At 43.8% G+C, this 23,631-nt stretch overlaps 1 protein-coding gene across 1 annotated transcript; it reads right to left on the bottom strand.

The window, feature by feature from the left end:
• Positions 1–2,382: 2,382 nt before the first annotated feature.
• SARS1 (seryl-tRNA synthetase 1) lies at positions 2,383–21,830 on the bottom strand. Its single transcript, XM_012751558.3, has 11 exons — positions 21,578–21,830; positions 15,126–15,196; positions 10,984–11,064; positions 9,846–10,004; positions 8,688–8,831; positions 7,409–7,564; positions 5,109–5,330; positions 4,424–4,553; positions 3,984–4,141; positions 3,147–3,276; positions 2,383–2,819 (listed from the first exon to the last, which is right to left on the bottom strand). Exons 1-11 carry the CDS (start codon positions 21,711–21,713, stop codon positions 2,662–2,664), a joined length of 1,545 nt encoding a protein of 514 aa, XP_012607012.1. The 5' UTR covers positions 21,714–21,830; the 3' UTR covers positions 2,383–2,661.
• Between the last annotated feature and the right edge of the window lie 1,801 nt (positions 21,831–23,631).

Genomic DNA, 23,631 nt, shown 5'->3' with positions numbered 1-23,631 from the left:
TAGCCGAGGTTGGAGATGGAGCAGGTCAAGGTGCCAGGGATGAGGGCATCAGCCGTGGGTTGCGGAGGCAACTACGAGGGTGGAGTCAAGGTGATTTGGGCCGGTTCCCAATTGCTCAGCTTCCAGGTGGGTCAGCCTGTGCTAAACAAGGCTTGCATCAGCCCCGTCCCACTGCTTCAGGGAGGGAAGGAGTCTGGTTTTCAATTCACTACAGAGGAAGGCAAGCTTCACCTTTCCCAAAAGACTGAGTTCTTTGACATCCAGGACTGTGTCCCATTCTTTCTGTAACCCCTACTCCTATGGTGCCTGGCACAGGGTAAGCACTCAGTAAATGACTGTGTGCGCCCTCCTGCTGATGTGTTCTTGTGCAAGACCTGTGGGGAGGGACCTCAGCCAGTCATTCTTGCCTTCACTACCATTGAGTCCTACTCTCTCCTCTGGCTTCAGGAAGCAGGGGGTATACTTTCTGCTAACAGACTAGTTAGAACACACAGCAGCTATCTTCCTAGCCTGGCTCCCAGGCCAGTTCACACACTGAGCCTGCCATAGGGCAGGTAGGGGAAGGCTGGCATGGGAAGGGGCTTTGCACAAAGCAGCAGGGGGTCCAGGCTCCAGATGCAGGTCCGCTCCAGAGTATTAGTGGAGTGAGGTTAAGTCAGCTGGTGTGAGGAAGCCAAGAGCATGCCAGTCTGCCTAGGGCTCAAAGCCCCAGCTTTTGCCCTCTCACAGAGCTTCCAGGGCCATGGAGAAAGGCAGAGCCTCCTGCTGGTAGGAAGGTCCCAGGCACCAAGAGGATAGGAGTGGGACCCCTAAGGCTACAGCTAAGACAAAGATGCTGGTGTTTTTTGAGACAGGGTCTTGCCCTGTCACCTCACTGCAGCCTCCAACTCCCAGGCTCAAGAGATCCTTCAGCTCTGCCTCCCAAGTAGCTGGGACTACAGGCGTGTGCCACCACACCCATTTAATTTTTTGTAGAGATGAGGTCTTGCCATATTGCCCAGGATGGGCTCGAATTCCCGGGCTCAATTGGTCCTCTTGCCTCGGCCTCCCAAAGTGCTGGGATTACAGGCATGAGCCACCAGGCCTGGTCACCATCTGAAAGTTTCTGATGGGCTTCTGGACCAGGGGTAGGGGGTGGGACAAAAATAGCCTCCTGCTTACTGTGTAAGCTACCTTTCTTCAAACCAAAGTTGAGGCTACAGGTATGTGAATTTCTGGTCCTTCTGAATTACAAATGGGAGCAGCTTGCTCTTTTGTCCTCTCACCCTGATTTTGTTATCTCAAAGCTGAGAGCAATGGGGTGCTTGAGCCTTCCTGTGGGACCCCAGCTGGCCTAGCCAGGCAAAGCAAGAGAGCCACTGTGGTCACCCTTTCAGGAGCCCCAGTTTTGACAGGGTTTCCAGTAGCCCCCAGTGCAAAACTGAGCACATGGCCTCTTTCCTTGATGCCAAGCTCCAGCAGGCCCAGGGAATTCACTTAGGGACTCAGGAAGATGAGGTGAGATAAAGGCTCCTAAGTGACAGGCCAATTCAGATTCCAACTCTCAACTTCCCAAAGAAACACAACAAATATAAAGCACTGCTGAGGAGGCAGGACTCCCAACCTTTTACCTGGCCCTGTTGTCTCACCTCCCTTACCCACCTGTACTTCTGTCTTCCATAGGATGGAATGGGTATAATCATGTCCCCACCCTACCTTCTGGGACTGTCACAAAGATAAAAGAGATCCTCCATTTTAACCTCCTAGGAGAGAAGCACTAAACTAACATAAGGTGTTATTAAAGTAAAGGGTTTGTAGATTGCAGATGAAAGGCAGCAGGTAAATAAAGAGCCTAAATATTACCCTCCCCAGAGAAAGGGAGAACTGGCTATTAGGGCAACAGTGGGAGCTCCAGAGAAGAGATTAAAATATCCTTCCCCTCCCTGTGTCCTGGCTGGCTGTTTCAGTCCTCTGGAGTTGCAGCAACAAGCTGCTATGCAGCGGGTCTCCCCATCTGGGGTTGCTGTGAAGACAGAAGCCACTGTTAATGAGACCCTGACCCATGCTCTTGAATCCAGGGGCTCTTCTAAATTAAATACAGCTTCACTCCCTTTCCATGGAGCCCTTCCTAGGGAAAAGAAGTGCTAAGAGACTTTTACATCAACTCTGGTCTCTAAGCTAGTTAATTACCTCAATGCTTTTAAGCAGAAGCAAAATTATAAAAGAGGGTCCTGGCCCTTGTCCTGCAAGCTTGTGTGTCTAAGACCCCAGGTTTTCGCTTTCCCTTGAAGCCTTTACAAAATCTACCTTGCCTTTGCCTGCTTGCCCAAAGGCTGTCTGACTTGCTAAACAGAGGGAGCATCCTTATTTGGAGTGAGTACAGTCTTAGGAAGAACCATCAGAGACAGGGCTCAAGCCCTGGGAAGAAGACTGAGGAAGAGTCCTAGGCCCTCCCCAGAGATGCTTTATTACATGGTTTCATCAGTCATCGGTGATTAGCTCCTATGCCCATGCGAAGAGACAGGAACATGTGTGTTGTGTATGGCAGACTGTTGCCCTTCTAGCTATGCAGTCAGATGAGAGCAGGGCAATGACTGGGTGCTTGGCTTCCCTGCTCTTGGGCAGGCTCTGAGATCCCAGCAGACAGAAATGAAAGCCTGGCAAACTGGGAGGCAGGAATGTTCAGGCGTCAGTGACCTCCATATTCTGCAGCCGGTTTTCCAGGGTGACATCTTTTGCTGCCACTTTCTTTTTGCTGCCCTCATGTTGCTTCTTCTGCTTCTTTGATGGCTCCTGGTCAATGGGTGCAGGCTTCACAAAGGGGATCAGTTCTTGGAGTCCTGGGAGGGAAGCCCAACCAAATGACCCATTATTTCTCAGAAATTGGGACAATGATCTCTTTGAACAAAGGGGTTCCCTTAATAGACACTGGTTTCATTTATTCTTTTCTTCCCTAGTCTGAATTTTAGCAGCATTTAAATACCATACCCGCACAGGCTACTTCCTCAGCCAGCCCCCTGCACTGCTCAGCATTAGAGGGTGGACAGAGTTTCAAGGGACTGTGTCTTAACAAGAAAACTTGGTACATCCTGAAGGGGGCCTGCTAATCAGAAGAGTGTGACGACAGAAAAAAGGCTGGGGAAAATGAGCTAAGCTGGGAGTTTTACCTGGTGGCATGAACTCCTTCAATTTCTCAGGCACAACGATGCCTTTCTCTGTCTGGTAGTTCTCCAGGATGGCGCAGATGGTACGAGTAGTGGCGCACATTGTAGCGTTGAGCATGTGGACAAACTCCACCTGGGAAGAGAGTGTCCCACAGGGAAAATTAAACTCAACTCTCAGCTGGTCTCACTGATGACCAGAAACCATCCACTCAACCAGAACTCCCCCAACTCTAACTAAACAAATCAAAATGATGGATTCTACTCATTATCAACTTTTTTCTAAACTTGAATCTGTTTGGTATTTATTCCTTAGTAGACAACTCCAGATAGACTCCTCATGCTTCCCTGAGTGACAAGTGGTAGATCCCAGTACTCTGAGGAGTGGGCCCTTTGAGGGAAGAAAGAAACTACTACTGTCTGTGGCCTCTCCTTTTAACCACTTCTGAGCCCCTGACTTGCAAAAGATTAGGGCCTGAAGATTGGGTTTGAAGAGATAAGCTTACAACCCAGACCTTCTTGGGCGAGAAGAGGGAAGACATTGCCTCCAACTTGTTCTGTGTAGATAAATGGAGATTATTCTTTCTCTGGAGTTAAGAAAAACAAAGCCAGAAAGAGAAAAGGTAGAATTACCTTGCAGAATAGAGCTAGATTTAGGTTTCTATTTAGAAGAATTCAGTCCTGACTCAGTAGAGGTCATTTTTAGGTTCGCTTTTTGGTACAGATTGAGAAGCTCAGACTTTTCCCATGATGCTGGGAGCTAACGTTCCCCAGAAGCTGAAAAATAGGATGGATGCATTCTGTGCTGACGCCCTGCTTCCCACCTCCCTGGGGGCTGTCTACCTTGTCCATCATCTTCTTGGTCTGCCCATATCGGATGCGGAGCCGGCGAGCCTGGTAATCCGTGCAGTTAGAACAGGAGACTAACTCACGAAAGGCTCCTGAGCCCGGAAACCAGGCCTCCAGGTCGAGCTTTTTACTGGCAGCATGATTCAAAGAACCTGTAAGGAAAAACCCCTAGAATTCATGGAGGGATGGTATTTCAGAAGGCTAACCTTTAGTGAGCCTGAAGAATTCTTTAATTCATGTCCTAGCCCCAGAAGTGAAACTTCACCCAGATAGTCTTATCACCAAACACTCTCAAGGGAGGAGAGTGTGATATTTTAATTAATATGGGTAATGAGCTGCATTGTGAGATATTTCTTAGTGTGGAAGCTCAGCTGGTGAGGGTGGTGTCTATGGGACACAGGAGAGGGAAGCTGAGAAGATGATGGGTCTCATACCTGAGACAATATTCACAATGTGGTAAGGGATCCCCAAAGACTGGTAGAACTCCTCCGCAGTGGTGATCATCTCTTCAAACATCTCCCACGACTTGTTGTCATGGGGTGAAGCGTACACAAACTGTTCAATCTGCATAGGGGGACCCAAGGAGATGGTGACAATGGTAAAGGGTATAGAAAGCACTGAAGTGGGAGACGTCTTTGCAATGAAGACCTTTTCCTACATCACAGAGAGGCAGCAAAGCTGGGCCTCCAGCAACAGGGACCGGATTGCAACAAGAACAAATGCTCACACAGAGAGCTCGCCATATACACATGCACTGTTCTGAGTGCTCTGTACATGGTAACTAGGATAATCCTCACAGTAGGCCTGGTGAGGGAGGCACTATTATTATTGTCCTTCTTTTTCAGGGGCAGACACTGAGCACAAAGAGGTCACGCAGCTTGTCCAATGTCACACAGCTGGTAAGTGGTGCAGCAGACATTTGTTTTCAGGCTGTCTAGGCCTACAGTCCATACTCCACACTCCACCATGTGCTTCCCAGGCTCTTCCCCAAAAACACAGACACAGCAATGAGAGGAAAAGTGGGGGCCAGGATGGGCCAGGGCAACATAGATCCTGTCTCTCCTCTAACCACCCTGGACAGACAGAAGGTTCCCCTGCTTACCCTGACCTGCTACTCACCTTCTCAAACTGATGGACTCGAAAGATGCCACGGGTGTCACGGCCATGTGAGCCCACCTCCTGGCGGAAGCAGGTGGACAGGCCGGCATACTTGATGGGCAGGTCCTCTGGCCGGAGCCACTCGTCCCGGTGTAGGGCAGCAATGGGCTGCTCTGAGGTGGCAATCAGGTATTTCTCATCATAGGAGTTGTCTTCGGACTTCTCACTGCCTTTGCCAATCACCTGTAGAAGGAGGGACCTATGCCAGTTAAGAGTGATGGAGGACCAAAGAAATCACAGAAAAGATACAAGGGACAGGGCAGGAAGAATATTCTTAAATCCCTGCCTGGGAGTGGGGAGGGAATGCTAAAAAGACAAGGAGGTAATAGGTCAGTCCAAAAAAGGTTTATTGTCAAAGTTATTTATTTATTGACAGCAAGAAAAGAAGTCCCCTAAATACTCAACTGGGGAAGAGCTGACTATCCTACGTCCAGTCCATGTAATATCACACAACCATTAAAAAAATGATTATGAAGACCATGTAATAAAACAGAAAACCGCTTCTGACATGTTAAGTCAAAAGGCAATCTATATACATTATGATTATAATTATGTGAAAATGACATAGGTATGCAAAAAGTCCCAAAGAGATTATTTAAAAATGACAATTGTGTTAGGGCAATGGGAAAGTAGATAATATCCACTTGTCATTTCTAAATTCTCTATGATGTGGCATTATTTTAACAAATAAACAAAAGATGCAGAGGAGAAAACTTCCTCTAAGCCCATGTTTGGAGGTCTAGAAAACTACCCTGCTACCTGGCAGTAAGACGTTAAACCCTGTGGGGCCATTCACATACATCAAAGAAAATCTCTAGAGCTGTGCAGCCTGACACGGCACAGGCGCTAGCCACATATGGCTATTAAATTAAATTAAAATTTAGTTCCTCAGTTGCACTAGTCACATTTTGAGATGCTCAACAGTCACATGTAGCCAGTGGCTGCCATGCTGGATCGTGCAGATATAGAACATTTCCGACACTGCAGAAAGTTCTATTGGAAAGTATTGCTCTAGAGAACAAATAAACTGAGGTTTAGATCAGGGAAGAAATGCCAGCCAAAATTCCTGAGTACAGAAACCTGGGATTCTTCCTATCTGTAGATCTAAAAAGCATCTGGATAAGAGGTGGAGGATGCAGAAAACACAGGGAACACTGGCTGCTAGTATTTCTTGTAATATTCTACATCAGTTTCTCCCTAGTATTACCTGCAGTGGATATTTTTAAAGTTCTTTTGGTGATTATCCAACCTTGGGGGGTGAAATTAGAAAAAAAGAGAAAAGGTAAAATAGGTTTTAGATGATACATGAACACATTCCTCCCTTCATTAAAAGAAAGGAAAGAAAGAAGAGAAGGATGCCAAGGCTACACTAATACTCAGGGTTTAGAGACAGCATTTTGTTTCCCACAGCATCTTGAATGAAAACGTAACTTCAACCTCATCAAAAGGACCAGTAGAAAGACAATTCTAAATATTAAACCTATCTCCCTGCATATATAAATCAGAAGAGCCCAGCAACAGCTGTCTAACTCTTCCTCCACATGGGTCTGGGGAGGAAGTAAGCCAGTAAGCACAAAGCCCCCACTTCTGACAGAGGAGTCCTGAAGGAGAGGGACAAGTGAGAAGCAGACTCTGCTGCAATGGACAGCTGTTAGCAGAGACACTCTAGAAATTCTGAGTGCTGGACACAGACTGGGGTGCTACCATCGGTGTTAGAGCCAGTTGATCAGAATGACATTCTGAACCTTGACTTAAATCCTCTGGCTCTCCCTGAAAAGGTCCATGGTTGAGAAGTCACAGACTGGAAGCCACATCCATCCCAAGGCAAGATGCCTCGATCCGTAGAAACTTCCAGTCTGGGGTCAGGAGTGGGAGGACATGGGAAGGGGACTGGGAGATCAGTGCCATTTCTATAATTTCCTTTTGTCCAACCACCCAATAAATGGGCTTCTTTTTTAAGCTCATGGTGTTAAAGTATGCATAATTTAGATATATTGTAAAGATCACCTAGGGAATGATAAAAGAGGCTCTGTATCTACACTGTCCAATATGGTAGCCACTAGCCACATGTGGCTGTTAATTAATTAAAATTAAAAATTTGTTTCCTCAATTACACTAGCCACATTTTGAGTGCTCAGGAGTCACAATATAGAACATTTCCATCATTGCAGAAAGTTCTGTTGAAAAGTGCTGCTCTGTATCATTGAAGTTTAGGCTACACAACTCAAGAAGTCATTCGGCCACATGCCCTGGCTACTCACCTTATAAAGTTCTTCATCAAACTGACTGAGCTGTGCCACCTCCTGCATGACCTCCTTCCTCATGAAAAAGGGAGTATAAATGGGAGTGTAGCCCCGACTTCCCAAGGTGCGAAGGGCATACTGGATAAGTGCCTGTTCCAGGAATACCAGGACGCCCTAGAGGAGCAGAGACATAGTACTGTGTGATTGGGTCCAGTCACCGTCATGTTCACCTGCTAGAACTGAAACTGAGAGGCAACTGGGGCAAGAGAACAGAACTACCCAGGGCCACGAGGTCCAACAAAACCATGGACTACAGAACTGACTCGAGATTCTTTCGTAACATCAATGCCCAGCTTGTCATACAGGCACACCGTTAAGAGATTTCTCTTTTAAGATATCAAAGTAAAGGAAAAGGATTATTTACCCAGGATACATGGGAGAGTTTTCCTGTGCTAGTTTTTTTTTTTTTAAAGAGACAGGGTCTTACTCTGTCACCCACACTGGAGCACAGTAGCATGATTATAGCTCACTGCAGCCTCCAACTCTTGGGCTCAAGTGATCCTCCTACATCAGCCTCCCAAGTACCTAGGACTATAGGCGCACTCAACTATGCCTGGCTAATTTTTTATTTTATTTTTTGCAGAGATAGGGTCTTGCTATGTTGCCTAGGTTGGTCTTGAACTCCTGGCCTCAAGTGATCCTCCTATCTTAGCTTCCTAAAGTGCTGGGATTACAGGCATGAGCCACCGTGCCTGGCCTTCTTGTGCTAATTCTTAAAACACTGGACTCATTTGTATATGTAGAACATATTTACATATATGTATTCATGTGCAGTATTTCCAAAATTATTTTACCACATTCTCTGGATGGCTTCTGTGAATCCATCAGCTCTCTGCCCCAGCTAATCTGGGTTTATTGCCTCCACCTACCTGCTCTCAAAGCCCTTTAGGCCTACTCATACCATACATAGCACTTATCACAGCGGGTTTTGATTCTTTGTTACTTGTCTGACTGTCCAATTATACTGAGCTCCTTAGAGGCAGAGACTGTTCTGATTCAGTCAGCAAAACTATCTTCATTATGGAGGATCATTTAGTGGCTTTTGTTCTATGGAATCCTGATAAGCCCTCTCTGGCTTTCGAAAGAGAATTGCATCTAATTGCCAGTACTTTTGCAAAATGCCAAGTACAAATGGTGGAACTGTAGGCCTCTTTAAGTAGATTATGTTTTTCTGCAAAAAAAAAAAAGTTTTAGTTCCTTTTTTATAATCCTATCCCCACTGGTTTCCAACTCTTACCTTCAGGAAGTACCCTCGACTCCCAGCCACCACGGCTCCCTTTTCGCCTTCAAAGCCATCTACCATCACCACCAGGTCCACGTGAGAGTACTTCTTCCTGACCGTACAATCACCCCAAATCCTCTCTACTTTGTTGTCCGCATCCTAGGGAAACAAGACCCAGAAAGATACATGATTTCCTAATCCTATAATCTCCACCTTTCCAAATCGCATTGCAAGGATAACCTAGCTTCGTGACTCAATCACTTAACTCATACACTACGTTTTCGTCATTGTGTACAGTGACTAGAGAAGAGAATTTGCTACTCAACAGAGAGATAATAATTTACCAAGTCCTAGAAGTAATTCTAGCAATGAAACTTGGAAATCAAGATTTTCCAAGTGATCTATAGTATTCTCTCAGGGTTGTTTTTTTTTTTTTTACCCTTTTAAATGTGTCCTCAAATCCTGGACAAGGAGGGGGGGATCTGCCCCCCCACAACCAGCATCGCCTGGGGTGCAGAGGAGAATGTAGATTTTTTTTTCCAGGCTCTTATTGGTCCCAGGGCCACATGAGGGCGGGCTCAGGGCCCTGACCTCCCAAGTCTGCTCACGATCTGTGCTTGGTGGCCTCCTGCACACCCCAGCCGGCAGTGAGTTTAACGTTCACCAGGGAATGAATGAAAGAGGCACAGATGGGCCCTGCCACGGCTGGGGTGTCAGGGAACAAAGGCTGGGCTCAGAGCAGCTTTGTGCTGGGGAAGCTCCAGCTCAGCAGGAAACTTTTGTCATGCAGATTTCCCTTCAACCTGCAGCTTCTCAGTGGGGTGTGGGTGAGGGGGTTAGGTTGATTTAACAGATCCCTCCCACAAAACTGCTGCTACCACGGGCAACACGCAGCAGAGGACAGCAGCTCTATTTAGAAGAGATTTCTGTGCCAGGAGTCTCCTCCTACCTGCTGTCTCTGCTACTTCCCAATCAGGCAAGGATCTGACTCCTGCAATTCTCAATCGGTGGGCAGAGGGAATATACAAAGAGTCTACTTCTGACACAGAGTGCCAGTGTTTCACAGCTCTCCTCCCACCCCACCCCCACAGAGACAGCCACAACGACGTAAGGCGGCTTCCTGCTGCGGTGCAGCCACCTGCCTCATCAGTACAGCCACCTATAGCCACCTACCTCATCGTTACTGATGGGCACAGAGGGGTGCAGAAGGTTCCCAATCTCTCGGAGGTTCTCAAATCGCTCTGCTTCCAGCTTTATCCGCTCAGCATCACCCTCCAGAATGGCTTCATCTATGAGGAGTCGGACTTTTTTGATTTGTGAGACGCTCAGTTTCTGTAGATAAACAGGCCATGCCCGTAAGCAGGACACAGTGAATCAAGGACAGTGTAGGAATAAGATTCTGTTGCCCTAACCCTGTTGTGCTATGATGACAACCCTTATGGCAGCATTTTAAAAACTGAAAATGAAGGCTTTTGAAGAACTAAGATTTATTTCACACAGGGAGATACAGAGTCTTTCTCTACAAATCCACTGGCATTTTTCTTTGGGGTTGCTTAAGGCAGAAATGGATAAATTCTTGCCACTGCTATTATTCCCAAACATCTCAGGAGTTTTAATACTGTGGTTCTCTTAAGAGAACTTTCCCTTTTATTTGTACTTTCTGATTTTCCCGATTGAACCAATTTTGCATTCTATGATGTACTACATTTAATGGTTCTCTAGGAAAATTATAAATTTATTAGGAGTAAGAGACCTTGTCTTAAGCTTATTTTGTATTGCTTATTGCTGAAGTTTCAAACTGTGCTCTGATTGCCTTTGGGGGAACCCTTAGTAGGTAGGGTTAAGCAGAATAGGCTGCCAACCTAGCCCTTCAAGCACAGCAACTTTGTTTCTTTGGTTTATGCTCTTGCTATGCGTTAAGGGTTTCAAGAAAGGGCTCAGTGACTAAAATACTCAAAAATTACTACTTTAAGCCCAGTGTAGTGAATTTTTACTAGATTACAGTAAGTTGAAAAGTACCTTGACTTTGTGAAATAAAGTGTAGAAAATGGAGTTATATAAACCAAACACAGTTCCATTCTTTTTTCTATTCTTCCTACTCTTGATTTTCCTACTCCATCTGTCTCCATCTCTGCTGTCTGATAAATGCTCAAGTTTAGAATACAACAAGAGTAGGTGGGGACATTTCCCAGTGGCAAAAATTCAAGGATGCCACAATGTGGCGTGGAGCAGCGTGTCGGCACTGGCTGTCTAGGAACAAAGCTAAGACAAAAGAACAGAGATGCCGACTTAGAAAAGGACGATAACTTACAGCTAAAGTGTCTGCAGTGAGGTCATCAAAATTTAATACATTCACTGGAATGGATTCATCATCTCCCACTGGCTCTTTTTTCTGCAGGAAGAAAAATCCCCAACATGATTGAATAAAAGAAAATCTCTGGCGCTGATTTATGAAGTACATACCAAATTAATATATCGTATAAACTAATCACAGAACTTTCTACCTAACTTCCTCTAAAAGATGCAACAGGTAAGAGAAAAACTAGTAAATTGGAAGCCTGAAGTCAAAGTTTCAAGTCCCTATTCTTTTTCTTTTTTTCTTCTTTTATTAATCTCACTCTGTTGCCTGGGCTAGAGTGCTGTGGCGTCAGCCTAGCTCACAGCAGCTTCAGACTCCTGGGCTCAAGCAATCCTCCTGCCTCAGCCTCCCACATAGCTAGGACTACAGGCATGCGCCACCATGCCCGGCTAATTTTTTCTATATATTTTTAGTTGGCCAATTAATTTCTTTCTATTTTTAGTAGAGATGGGGTCACTCTTGCTCAGGCTGGTTTCAAATCAAGTCCCTATTCTGCCACTTACTACCTATCTTTTTGCTCCTGGAAAAAAATCAATTAACCTGTTGAGATCAGAGTTAACATCATCAAGAACACAAGAAGAATGTCTTTCCCTGGACACGCAGCATCATAAGAATCAAAAGAGAATGTATTTGAAATGTTCATGAATCATAAACTGCAGCAGAGGCAGTGTGGTGCTCAGAGTGAGCCTTGAGGCACATGCCTAGGTGTGAATCCTTGTCTGCCTGCTAAGAACAATCCCAGCACTAAGACTAAGGAGGAAAAAGTGGATGGAATGATGGAATATTAGACAGTCAAGGAAAACAAAACAAAAAGTCACAGAATCTAGAACTATGTTTAGAAAAATCAATGCAATTTGACAAAATGGTCAGGGGGAACCAGGGCTAGGTTTCTTTCTCTCCGGTTTCTCTTCTCACCCTCCTTTATGGTATTTTGCCAAATCATCATTTCTAGTTCTTGCACAGACAGGCAATTTTAACACCAATTTTAAATGTCAAATGCTCTCAAAATGTGTTTCCAAAAAAAAAGTCAAATTTTTTTTAAATTAAAGAAAGCTAAAAGAAAATGAGTCAAAGGCTATTTTAACAAGATATCTGAGACCTCAGCAAAACCTGTATAAAAATAATTTGAGAAAATTAAGCACCTGCTTTGCAAGTATAAGTAAAACAAAGTATAAAAATCATGTCCAATGCCCTAAAGATTTTTTTATTCTCTACATACAACAGTAGGCAATGATGTTTATGCAACCTCCTATCCTACTGCACAAAGCTAAGTTGCAAGAAGGGACTAAATCTTCTTCTAAAGGTAAAGTGTGGAAATCCTTAGGTTCATTACACTTTCTCATACACCAAAGTGAAAAGTCAGGATTCTAACACATAACCCCACTTACACATTTCAGTGGCTCAGAGCAAAATCATCTTAAAAAGCAAGAAAAATCTGAAAATATCAGAATGAATCTTGATAGAATAAGCAGAGACTACTGAGGTAGGAAAAAAATGGCCTAAATCTCAAGATTTTTGCAATGGCAGTATAGGCAGGGTGAACGCATAGTAGCAAAATAGTTAAGAGGCTCCCTTGCTATTGACAGTCTATTAGACAGCAAATTCTAAGTTCAAAGTCTGCCTCTGCAACTAACTTAGGGTGTGATTTTAAGCAAGCTCCTTAATTTTCTAAGCCTATTATCTTGCCATTCATTCATTCATTCATTCATTTATTTATTTATTTCTTTATTTATTTAGAGACAGAGTCGCACTTCTGTTGCCCGGGCTAGAGTGCCATGGCATCAGCTTAGCTCACAGCAACTTCAAGCTCCTGGGCTCAAGTGATCCTCCTGCCTCAGCCTCCATGTAGCTGGGACTACAGGCATGCACCACTATGCCTGGCTAATTATATATATATATATATATATATATATATATATATATTTTAGTTGTCCAATTAATTTCTTTCTATTTATAGTAGAGACGGGGTCTGGCTTTTGCTCAGGCTGGTCTCCAACTCCTGACCTTGAGCAATCCTCCCGCTTCGGCCTCCCAGAGTGCTAGGATTACAGGCATCAGCCACCACCTGGCCCCTATTCCTTTACCCTTTAAATAGGGTTGATAAATACTCCATCTATACTCCAGGTTGGCAATAAGGATCAAAACCAAAATGAGATATCTATGAAAGTACTGGCACACAAACTAAAGCACTGTTCCCACCATTCCAATGCATGAACATTCCCTGAATACCAAGCAGCAAAGTCAGATATAAGAATATTATTTGTAAATGAAAACACTCACTCCCACCTTGTTACCAAAAAATGCCTGGCTGGTGCTATAAGTATATATGCCCCCAAAGAACACCCAGGCAGGGTTTACATAGAAATTAACATCATTATGGAGCCTCTGACATGCAAATGATTAAGCTTCGGGAGTCCCACAGGAAGAAACTATGATTGTATCAGTTTCCACAGCTGAAAGGGTTACATATCAAATATCCTCAAAGAGAAGGATGCAGACTATAGTGAAGTTAAGAGTAAGGTGCTCAATCCCAAGGTAATCTTTTTGTTATGCTCTTTATTGGTTCAAGTTCCAAAATGCTGTAATTCTTATGGTTTAGTTTTGAAGTTTACAACTTAAAATTAATCTAGGCCGGGCGCTGTGGCTCACGCCTGTAATCCTAGCTCTTGGGAGGCCGAGGCGGGCGGATTGCTCAAGGTCAGGAGTTCAAAACCAGCCTGAGCAAGAGCGAGACCCCGTCTCTACTATAAATAGAAAGAAATTAATTGGCCAACTGATATATATATAAAAAAAAAAAAATTAGCCGGGCATGGTGGCGCATGCCTGTAGTCCCAGCTACCCAGGAGGCTGAGGCAGAAGGATCACTCGAGCCCAGGAGTTTGAGGTTGCTGTGAGCTAGGCTGACGCCACGGCACTCACTCTAGCCTGGGCAACAAAGCGAGACTCTGTCTCAAAAAAAAAAAAAAAAAAAAAAAAAAAATTAATCTAGATTGTAAAGTGCATTTAATATGCTTTCTTAAAAGCAATTAAGGGGCTAAATGGGTATTTTTGAAGAAAGGTTAAAAACATGAACCATTCTGGATACCAAAGCAAAAGCTGACATTTAATGTTTTTTCAGGCATAAGAAGGAAGTTTTTGGATGAAGACCAGTAACTACGTGCCATCCTCTGTAACTCACAATTGCTGAACAACTACATGTTCTAGACACTGCCAAGTTTTCTACATTTAAAAATAATTTAGTTCTAACAATTCCATTCTATGGGTGAGTGTTAGTATTGTCATTTTACAGATGGGAAAACTGAAGCTCAGAAGTTAACTTGTCTAAAAGTCATATAACTAATAGGGCAAGGCAAGATTTGGACTCCATATCCAGATCTCCATATCTTTTCATTATGAAGCATGACTATCCTGGGAAGAAAAATCTGAAGTCTGCCACAAGAAAACCTTTCTTGTACCATAGTTTGAGCCTGGAAGGGATGACTAGTGGAATTTATATTCCTATTATAAAAATAGAATAGAAAAAAAATGACTTGTGTAGCAAGAATCTCATCTGAACACAGAAGACACTTACCCTAAAGTCAATGAAAGTGTCTCTTAGTTCCCTTCCTCCTTTTCTTTTCTTTCTTTCTTTTTTTTGAGACAGAGTCTCACTCTGTTGCCGTGGCGTCAGCCTAGCTCACAGCAACCTCAAACTCCTGGGCTATAGGGATCTTCCTGCCTCAACCTCTTGAGTAGCTGGGACCACAGGCATGCGCCACCATGCCTGGCTAATTTTTTCTACATAGTTTTAGCTGTCCAGCTAAATTCTTTCTATTTTTAGTAGAGGCGGGTCTAGCTCTTGCTCAGGCTGGTCTCAAACTTCTGAGCTCAAACAATTTACCCGCCTTGGCCTCCCAGAGTACTAGGATTACAGGCGTGAGCCACTGCTCCCAGCCTCTCCTTTTCTTTTTAATATAATGTTTCCCCCTATGGTAAGAAACTCAGCATCTCATAGACTTAGACACTGAGTTATAACTTCTGTGAATATTAACTAAGAACACGATCAAATACCTTTGCTCAAGCCCTCAAGGCTGTTTGTTACTGAGTTTTCTTACCTTCATTTTCTCTCCGATTGTCTTGCTGCATAGGTTCTTCAGCTTGTTCAAGTTGTCTGCCCGAAATCTGCCTAAGGAAAAAAAAAACAAAAACCCAAGCATATAACAAAGAAATACTCATAAAAGATACTCCCTTCTCCTGATCATGGCTACTTAGTACTGATCTCAGCTTAAGGCCAAAATGCAAGTAGGACTGAAGGATCTGCCTCATAAAATAGTGAAGTCTTAGAGCTTTAGGGCCCTAAATTTAGTTGGCATATATTGGTGACTACAGTAGTGTAGTCCCAGCATTTGGTGACAATCTTCATTCTGAGATTGAAATTTAAAAGTATCATAGCCTGTATGACACCACTGTAGAGTAACACATCTGAGAAAATTGGAAGATACTCAAGTAACTGTAATCTGCCCGATTATCTTTTTTTTTTTTTTTTTTGAGACAGTCTCGCTTTGTTGCCCAAGCTACAGTGAGTGCCGTGGCGTCAGCCTAGCTCACAGCAACCTCAAACTCCTGGGCTCAAGCAATCCTACTGCCTCAGCCTCCCGTGTAGCTGGGACTACAGGCATGCGTCACCATGCCCGGCTAATTTTTTCTATATATATGTTAGTTGGCCGATTAATTTCTTTCTATTTTTAGTAGAGATGGGGGTCTCACTCTTGCTCAGGCTGGTTTTGAACTCCTGACCTCGAGCAATCCACCCGCCTCGGCCTCCCAGAGTGCTAGGATTACAGGAGTGAGCCACCGCGCCCGGCCTGCCCGATTATCTTAAAACTGATTTAAAGAAACTACATGCTGTTACACAAGAATCTAGAAAGAGGGCAATCATGTTTCTATTCCCATGAACTTGGTTGCTATATCTCTATCCTAGAAATGGTTAATGTTATCCCTTTGCTCTCATATAATACTCATCTGGCAGCCTTGAGGATAATTTACTTTCTTATATAATTTAGTTTCTTCCTTTGAGGAAGATAGTTCACTAATCACCAAAAATAAATAAATAAATAAATAAAAATAATAATAAAAAAAGTTATTGCCAAAAAATAAAAATACTCTTTGGTGTCTTTATCAATTTTTATTTTATTTCTTTAGAAACAGAGTCTCACTATGTTGCCCCAGCTGGCCTCAAACTTCCTAGGCTCAACCAATTCTCCCACCTCAGCCTCCAGAGTAGCTAAGATTACAGGTCCCATGCCACCATGCTCAGCAGTGTAAGAGTCTTGAATGTTATTTATTAGATATACTTCTAGGTATCAGATGCTTTTTCACTGTTATTTGTATACAGAAATACTTGATTCTGTATATTGTATTCAGTGATCTTACTAAAGTTACAGGGTGTCCCAAAAGTTACCATACATAAGGAAAATGGGAAATTTAGCTAAATGTACCTTTATTTACAAAATTTTCATTACAAAATGTTTCCTTTGTATAGAGACTTTTGAGAAACCCTGTATTTAATTTTTTTTTTTTTTTTTTTTTTTGAGACAGAGTCTCATTCTGTTGCCTGAGCTAGAGTGCCATGGCGTCAGCTTAGCTCACAGCAACCTCAAACTCCTGGGTTCAAGCAATCCTCTTGCCTCAGCCTCCCGAGTAGCTGGGACTACAGGCATGCGCCGCCATGCCTGGCTAATTTTTTCTCTATATATTTTAGTTGGCCAATTAATTTGTTTCTATTTTTAGTAGAGACCAGGTCTCGCTCTTGCTCAGGCTGGTTTCAAACTCCTGACCTTGAGCAATCCGCCTGCCTTGGCCTCCCAGAGTGCTAGGATTACAGGTGTGAGCCACTGCGCCCATCCTCCTGTATTTAATTATAATAGTTCAGATACCACACACATACTATGAAGTGACCTGCAAATAATGACAGTTTTATTTCTTCCATTCCAATCTTTTATTTCTGCTTCTTGCCTTATATCATACTGTCTGGAACCTTCAGCATGATGTTGATTAGAAGTGGTGATAATGGACATCCTTGTCTTGTTCCTAACCTCAGGGGGAACGTATTCAATATTTCATCATTAAGAAAAATGTTAGCTATGGGTTTTTTTTTTTGGTAAATGCCTACTATCAGATTAAAGAAGTTCCCTTCTATTCTCAGTTTGCGTTCTTATCATGAGAATTGATGCTTCACATGAAAATAAAAACCTTTGATCCCTATTTCACACAATACACTAAGATTAATTTGAGATGAATCATGTACTTAAATATGAAAGGTAAAGTAATAAAACTTCTAGGAAAAAAACTGGAGAATCTCTTCTGAAGCTTAGGATATACAAATCTAAGCATTTCACTTGCAGGCTTAAATTCTATATTTCCTAAACAGAACACAAGAAGTACAAATCACAAAAGTCAATAAATCAGACTTCATTAAAATTAGGAAATTATATTCATCAAAAGACTGAAAGAGTGAAAAGTCAAGTCACAGACTGGGAGAAGATATCCATAGTACATGTATTAATAGATATTCTTCTTTCCAAAATATATAAAGAATGCCTACACATCGCTAAAAAAAAAAGACAATCAAGTAAATCTGGTCAAAAGGCTTAAACAGGTACTTTTCAAAATAGGCTATCCAAATGCCATCAAACTTATCAAAAGGTACTCAATATCTTTAGTTATCAGGAAGATGCAAATTAAAACCATGAGACACCAATATATATCCACCAGAATGGCTAAAACTAAAAGGGCTGCCAATGCCAAGTATTGGTAAGAATGCCAAGCAAGTAGAACTCTTAGATGTTGCTGGTAGGAATACTGATCATTACAACCACTTTGAAAACAATTTGGCATTATCTACTAAATCTAAACATGTGCCTACCCTATGGTCCAGCAATTTCACTCCTGGGTACATACCAACAGAAACAAGTTTTTATGTTTACCAAAAGATATGTATAAGAATGCATATACGGGCCAGGCGTGGTGGCTCACACCTGTAATCCTAGAACTCTGGGAGGCTGAGGCAGAAGGACTGCTTGAGCTCAGGAGTTTGAGACCAACCTGAGCAAGAGCAAGAGCCCATCTCTACTAAAAAAATTAGCTGGGCAAGGTGGTGTGTACCTGTAATCCCAGCTACTCAGGAGGCTGAGGCAGGAGGATCGCTTGAGCCCAGCAGTTTGAGGTTTGTGTGAGCTAGGCTGATGCCATGGCACTAGCCCAGGCAACAGAGCAAGACACTGTCTCAAAAAAAAAAAAAAAAAAAAAGCATATATATCTTTTGATGACTTTGGGAACTGAAAAAAAAAAAAAGAATGCACATATAAGAATATGCCAGGAAGAATCAACAGTCATGGAAGTGTCACCAGGTAAGAGTAGCATGACAAGGCTAGAACAAAGAGTAGCAGGCCAGATATGGCAGTAGTAGAAGATGAGGCCAGGAAGGCATGGAGGGGCTTTCTAAATTGTGCTAAGAAACTTGGATTTTAGGCTTGGCATGGTGGCTCATGCCCACAATTCTAGCACTCTGGGAGGCTGAGGTGGAAGGATCGCTTGAGCTCAGGGGTTCACGACAAGCTCTGTGCAAGAGGGAGACGCTATCTCTACTAAAAATAGAAAAATTAGCTAGGGGCCATGGCACATGCCTGTAGTCTCAGCAACTCGGGAGGCTAAGGCAGGAGGATCACTTGAGCTCAGGAGTTTGAGGTTGCTGTGAGCTAGGCTGATGACACAGCACTCCACTCAGAGCAAGAGTGAGACTCTGTCTCAAAAAAAAAAAAAAGAAATTTGGATTTCATAGCTTACTGTAACCGTGAACTCCTGGGCTCACACGATCCTCCTGCCTCAGCCTCCTGAATAGCTGGGACTACCACTGCACACCACCATGTCTGGCTAATTTTTTAAGAGTCAGGGTCTTACTATGTTGCCCAGGCTGGACTCAAGTCCTGGGCTCAAGTGATCCTCCTGCCTCAATCTCCCAAGTCACTGGGATTACAGGCATGCGCTCCCTTGCCCGGCTCTAAATGCATTTTTGACTTAGACATTTTCAACTTATCATGGGTTTATTAGGACGTAACTCCATCATAAGTTGAGGAGCATCAGACAGTGCTGCTCTAAGGTATGAGTGCTACTGCAAAACTTAAGCTAGCAAGTGAAATGATGAGATTTGCACACTAGAAAAATCACATGCCCTGGGCATGGCCTTCCCCTGCGTAAGACTAAGGTGAAAGTGAAAACAGAAAGGTATTCCAATTGCTGGGGCAAACAATGATTAAGGACCTGGCTTAAGGCACCTACAGTGTTAAGAGAAAATAACAACTTCAATTGATAGTAAAAAGAAATTTCACTCAGGATATAGGGAGGATAGAATTCCTGTAGTTGGCAGCAGATTTCAATATACATAGTTGCTTTGGGAGTAGAGCCAAGGCAAATATGCCCAAGTGTGGCCTCATTATACTATTCTGAATAAAAAAGAAGAAATCACAGTTCAAATCTCTGGAGTTAGAAGAGTTGAGGTAAACTCCAATGTGGTATTATGACTACAAGTTATATTAGAATTCTGTTTTTTCCATGGAATCTTAGTGGCACCTTGGAAGTCTACAGGAAGACAAATAGGTATAGTTGTAATGGAGAGCTCGGTAAAGCTTGCTGCATCCTCAGTCAGGAAGCATGATCTAGTTCTTAATGTGGCTCTCGTTCCAAGTCCTTATTGCAGTCAATGATAGAAGAATCCTAACCTCTGATCTGAAATTCAAGATGCAAAAGAACCTTGATATAAGATCTGTTCAATGTCAATTGGGTGGCTAGGGACTAGGGGAAAATCATCAAGATCCTTTGGATGCAAAAAGAATATTGGAAAGGGTGTCAAGTAGAAAAAAATCAAATTAATATATATATTGAAAATAAACTACATAAACTGCCTTTCTTTTTTTTTTAAATTTTTTTTTATTTTAGTGTATTATGGGGGTACAAGTGTTAAGGTTACTTATATTGCCCATGCCCCGCTCCCCCCATAAACTGCCTTTCATAAAGAGTGTAAAGTACCCCGAACACAGAAGATACTCATGTAGCCAACAAACCTTTATCAGGCCCTTAATAAGAACCAAGTGCAGTGTGCTAGGTATAGAGATTGTATGTACCTATGTGTATATGTATATCTTATATACATATATGTATATCCTAGGTGCTGGGATATACAGATAAATAGAAATTCAATCTTTGTCACTGAAGAACTCACCACACATCTAATTGTCACATACAGACAAAACTTCCCACAGATGTGTACATTATACACAAGAGACTGACACATTCAAAATCATTTAGCAGCTGGCTAATAGTTGGACTGACACAAAAATCTGATACTCCTAACTTTAGAGTCAGTATCATATCCCTCAGTCTAGTTTTATCCTAGACAAAAAAATATGACAAAATTCAATTCCACTGCAACTCAAAACTTCAGATTCAAGTGTAGAATCTCACAATCAAACAAACTATCCCATTAGAGTGCCTCAGGTACCCAGAATCAGCAGACAAATCAAGCTAAACAAATATTCTTTTGGTACCCAAGGGACTTATAAACTTAGGAAAATCAATTTTCCTAAGAGATATCCATCACACTCTTGGATAGCGGCTGCCTTTGCAGTATGCTGTCATAAATCTGGCTCTCAGCTGGTTGCAGACCTATTGCATCAGACAAAATGAATCACATGTGCTTGGTAGCATTTGCCCAACCAGTGACCACTCCAGTTAATCCAAGCAGAGATTGACAGGCAGATTGTTCTATGGTTTTATATAACTTCATGAAAGATGCTCGGAACAGTTCCAGGTTCTAGCCCAACTCCACCAAAGTCGTTTAAGGAAAACTTTCACAAACCAGAATTAAAAAGACTCAATAATTACAAGCTTTCTCTTGCCTCACCGCACCTCTCTCTCAAGTGTGATCTACCACGGAAAAGACTTTTCTGATGCTTAAAGATATGCTCACAGGTTAGGGGGATGGTCTTCCTAAAAGCCCTGTGACAGCATTGCTTTTAGCCAGGAGCGGCCTCCAACGTCCCCAAATGCTTCCGATATGGATGGAGTGAACCTATTGTGATTCAGTCTCGGGCAGGGGCCTTTAATTCTACAAAAACAGAGGGAAACCACTCTGGAGTTGCTGAAGATAAGAAAGACTGGGGGCTACCAAAGCTAAGTGTTAGGGGGCCTCCCAAACCTCCGGCCCCGGCTTTCTCCTGGTTACCCAAGAGGCAGGAAGACTTGACAGCTGTACATGCGCATGCGCACATGAGCTGCGCTCCACACTGAGCACGCGCAGAAGGGATCTTGTGCCGCCGGGGTGGAGGATAAAGTGGGACGATCCCGGTTCCCAGGCTGTGTTTTGGGGGATAGGCAGAGCCTTGGGAGCCACCGCAGCCTGGGAGGGGGTGTGTGACGAAGGGTGGAAACTGTGACCTCAGGAGCAGCGACTGGATTCGAGAGATGAAGTTGGTTTAGTATCGGCGGATAACCCGCGCGTCCCGGTACTTACATCGTCGCCACTCGCTGTCTGCCTTCACCAGCTGGTCCACCAGTCCCGGGTCCTTGAAGCGCTTCTCTTGTGTCTCTCGGATGAGGGCTGGGTCCCCGCCTTTATCCACCCTAAACAAATCCAGATCCAGCACCATGTTCTTTTCTGTTGGACTCTTGGCTGGGCCAAACCTCAGGAAAACCAGGAACGACCTGCAACACCCAGCCTATGACTGACGCACTGCGCCGGCGCGCTGACCCGCCCTGCCTGCGCAGGCGCGGCGGGAGCGCGCTGGCGCCCCCTCTCGACCGGAAGCGGCTGTGTTGGAGGCGGGGCCGCGGAGGGAGGGGAGGGTAGAGTGGGTGGTCTTTCTTGGGCTTCTGCCTTATCTGGGGCTCTGTCCTGCTCTGTAGGGTGTGGGCACTAGATAGCTTCAGGATGGGGCCAGTCACCAGAAAGACCAAGTGATTAGCTAAGGCAAGATTAGAGGTTTGGAATTTTCAGCCCTACCCACCAACCTCCAGAAAAGGGTGGGGGTGGGGGGAAGTGCTGAACGTCAAGCTCTAAAAACACTCTGGAACTCATTGATCGCCTCTTTTTTTTTTTTTTTTTGAGGCTAGAGTGAGTGCAGTGGTGTCAGCCTAGCTCACAGCAACCTCAATCTTCTGGGCTAAAGATATCCTACTGCCTTAGCCTCCCAAGTAGCTGGGACTACAGGCATGCACCACCATGCCCCACTAATTTTTTAATATACATTTTTAGTTGGTCAATTAATTTCTTTCTATTTTTGGTAGAGACAGGGTCTTGCTCAGGCTGGTTTCAAACTCCTGACCTCGAGCGATCCACCCACCTCTGCCTCCCAGAGTGCTAGGATTACAGGCATGAGCCACCACATCCGGCCGAGTTGATTGCCTCTTGAAAGTGTGAGTGCCTCGCTTTCCTCCTTACATCTGAGGCTAGGCAGAGGCCTGCCCCCTCATCCCTTGCTTAGAAGCTGTTGGCTCCAACAGATGCTGGTTTTCCTCTCACAAGTTTGAGTCCTTCCACTGGACATTTTCCCTTGACTTCTGCTCTCTTCTCATCCAGATACAAGAGTATGGCTGCATATTTAGGCCCTGGGTTACCTCGACTCAAGATCCTGCTTTCCTGCCTTACAGCTGGGATACCTTTCTTAATCTAATTATTGGGTAAACCATGTCCCTTTACCAACCCATAGGGTTGGGAAAGTGCATTTGGAATATTTTAAAGAGAGACAAGGAATTACTTTTCCAATGGGACATTTAGCAGATTTGAAGGCAGTACAAGGTATTGAGATCATGTCTTAGGTCTATTTGAAAGCTCCTTGAACAAAGATTTCATCATACTTTGATTTTATAACTTCCAGGACTTTACAATGAAATATTCTCGTTGCCAGTTGAAGCCAAAGCTATCAAAGAATCTTCCTAATAATAGGAGATTATTTGGAGAATTTGGAGGTGGCCTGTCCCCAGTCTCCCATCCTTCCACAGAAGCCTCACAGCCACACTCCGAATGCCTTTTCAGAGCTAGAGTCTTATGCCACCTACATGCTCCTGTGATGAGCAAGAGCGAGACCCTGTCTCTACTAAAAATAGAAAGAAATTAGCTGGACAATTAAAAATATATAGAAAATAGGCCAGGCGTGGTGGCTTACGCCTGTAATACTAGCACTCTGGGAGGCCTGAGGCGATCAACTCGTGTCCCAGAGTGTTTTTAGAGCTTGATGTTCAGCATTTCCCCTGGTTGGTCAAAAGTATAGGTGGGGACAGGTACTGTGGCTCATGCCTGTAATTTCAGCACTTTGGGAGGCCAAGGCAGGCAGGAGGATCACTTGAGGCCAGGATTTCAGGACCAGCCTGGGCAAAATAGTGAGACCCTGTCTCTACAAAAAATTTTAAAAATTAGCCGGATGTGGTGGCACACACCTGTCATCCTAGCTACCTACTCAGGAGGTGGGAGGATTCCTTGAGCCCAGGAGTTCCAGGTTGCAGTGAGCTGTGATCAGGCCACTGCACTCCAGCTTGAGCAACAGAGTGAAAAAAAAAAGTACAGGTGAA

Source organism: Microcebus murinus, chromosome 2 (genome assembly GCF_040939455.1).
Source record: "Microcebus murinus isolate Inina chromosome 2, M.murinus_Inina_mat1.0, whole genome shotgun sequence".
Classification (NCBI taxonomy): Eukaryota; Metazoa; Chordata; class Mammalia; order Primates; family Cheirogaleidae; genus Microcebus; species Microcebus murinus.
This window is presented reverse-complemented; position numbering and strand designations above follow the sequence as displayed.